This window comes from Pollachius pollachius (genome assembly GCF_949987615.1).
Source record: "Pollachius pollachius genome assembly, chromosome: 12".
NCBI classification, from domain to species: domain Eukaryota; kingdom Metazoa; phylum Chordata; class Actinopteri; order Gadiformes; family Gadidae; genus Pollachius; species Pollachius pollachius.
In genome coordinates, this window is record NC_136945.1 from 3,088,034 (window position 1) to 3,090,533 (window position 2,500).

The 2,500-nt window shown below is 47.7% G+C and overlaps 1 protein-coding gene across 1 annotated transcript in view; it reads right to left on the minus strand.

Annotated features, from left to right (window-relative positions):
* LOC307084251 (calmodulin-binding transcription activator 1-like) overlaps nt 1–2,500 on the minus strand; it is a gene marked incomplete at both ends in the record, with an annotated part of 62,273 nt that overhangs the window by 19,067 nt on the left and 40,706 nt on the right. Inside the window, one exon of the mRNA XM_079748555.1 lies at nt 1,328–1,399. Coding sequence (XP_079604681.1) covers nt 1,328–1,399 — 72 coding nt within the window. The remainder of the gene's footprint in view (nt 1–1,327; nt 1,400–2,500) is intronic.

A 2,500-nucleotide genomic window follows, 5' to 3' on the forward strand; every position in this document is an offset into this window, starting at 1 on the left:
GAGAGAGAGAAGGAGAGAGAGAGAGAGAGAGAGAGAGAGAGCACCATGTTCCAGGTCTCTGTTTGTTGCAGGTCCATTTGATCCTGTCCTCCCAGGACGAGGAGGTGCTTGTGCCTATCTACTGCATGGTCAACAGAGGGAGGATGTTTGCCCACAGACTGTGTGTGTGTATGGTGATGTGTGTGTGTGTGTGTGTGTGGTGTGTGTGTGTGTGTGTGTGTGTGTGTGTGTGTGTGTGTTCGTGTCTGGTTGTGTGACTGTTGCTTTTCCCTGTCTCTCACATGAGCAGTAGAGTGAGTCAAACATCTTTATGAATAAAGAACATGGCCTTATACACAGGGGATACGTTTGTGTGTGTGTGCGTGCGCGAGTGTGTGTAACTGTTGTGTGTGTGTAGTTTAGAGTGTGTTTGTGTACACCCGATTGTGTAATTGCTTTGAGTGTGTGTGTGTGTGTGTGTGTGTGTGTGTGTGTGTGTGTGTGTGTGTGTGTGTGTGTGTGTGTGTGTGTGTGTGTGTGTGCATGTGTGTGTGTGTGTGTGAGAGAGAGTTTGTGTGTGTGTAGCCCCAGGGTGTTTCCTCGGTGAAGACCACACAGGGAGCACAGCCTTCATCCTTGATGCTCAGTAGAATCATTGAGAGTCAAGGTTTCACAGGCACTGGGCCTCCCGCCAGTCCAGAATTATGACTCCGAGTCTTGAATCAACCTTATATTTAGAGCATACCTTCCATGCACCAGGGGGAGAACACCATTGTAGTCGCAAACACGCTCACTATTGTCAGAAACAGCTTTAATGCTGACCTACCCAAGGCTTACTAACATTAACGATGACAATATGATAACTGCAAAGCCACGTAACCCTCGACGACATCTCGTACCGGACACTCCGGCACCTGCTTATTTGCATTTGATGCCAGCGGTCCTCTAATCAATGCTGGGTGACAGTTGGGAGTGTGTCCGCAGCATTAGTGAAACGTCCTCAGTGTGTGAGTAAATGAAGGAGACGTAAATTGGTCGCGTTTTGTGCTGAGCACTGAGTTAATCCTGACTGCAGTCGGAAGAACACAGGGGAGAGTAACAAAGTAATATATAATAACTGAAACAGCAATGTTGGATTATGCATTGTGGAACAGGATATATGCGTTGGTGACCTTGACGATCGAAAAATATAATCCATCTATAGAAAGCGATGGGAAATGCCTAAATATTAATTCTTTCCCACCTTGGTTTTATTTGTGCTGAGGCTATAGATGGATGAGAGCGAGAGAGAGTGAGAAAGAGAGAGAGAGGCGAGGCAAGGTCGGAAGGGATAGGGGGCGGTGCTTACCTGCAATAGCCAATAGCATCTGCGATGGAAGGTAGGGATGATGGAGGAGTGGACGTAGCAGCCATACAGACACTAGAGAGAGGAAAGGAACAGATAGTGGGGGAAGGAGGGAAGGAGAGGAGGGGATATCGGGGGAGGAAGGGGGGAGGCGGAGAGTAGAAGACAGCGAAGGAGAACTTAGGTTACATCCACGGCGGTAACGACAGGCATGCTCTGATGTCTGATTTTGGTGTGTGTCTTGATTGTGTTGTTATGGACAGCATGGGACCCGATGTGGTCTGCTCTGCTTACAAATTCACAGTCGTTTATTCTCACGAGTAGTTACAGAAAGTTGGCATATTATGGGATGCAAAAGCAAAATCCATCAGCGGACAGTGACAGAGGACGGACGGACTGAAAAAGGGAGGCAGCTGAAGTGTGAGTCAACTTGTGCGAAAATGAACAAGAGCGCATTGTAAAGTCTGCAGCGCAGTCCTTATCCTACAACAGGATGCTGTCATAGATATTGTTGTGTGTGTGTGTGTGTGTGTCACTGTGTGTGTGTGTGTGTATGTGTGTTTGTTTATTAGTGTGCGTCATGTTCAGTTCAGTGCAACTTGATTCCCAACCAAACGCACCCAGAATCCACCCACACCCAAAGCACAATCATACCATGTTCAAACTTTAATCCTTTTCAGCTCTTACACACAAACACACACAAACACACACACACACACACACACACACACACACACACACACACACACACACACACACACACACACACACAAACAAACAGACACAAACACATACACACACACACACACACACACACACACACACACACACACACACACACACACACACACACACACATAAATACCCCCCCACCCCCAGACACACACTCACACACGCCCTACACAGTTACACACACACACACACACACACACATATACAGACACACATAGCATTTATTGCTATTTTGCCTCTTCTCAAAAGTATCCCTCCCTGTAAAGTGTGTTTTGCCAGAGGCTGGGTGCATTTCCATATATTTCCATTGCGTGTGTGGAAGCTCTTCATGCAGGTCTGTGTTTTCCTCTGCCGGCTGCATGCTGCCTCCACCCATCCCTCTCCTCTCCCCTTCTCTCCTCTCCCTCCTCATATCCCCTCTCCTCGACTCTCCTCTTCTCCACA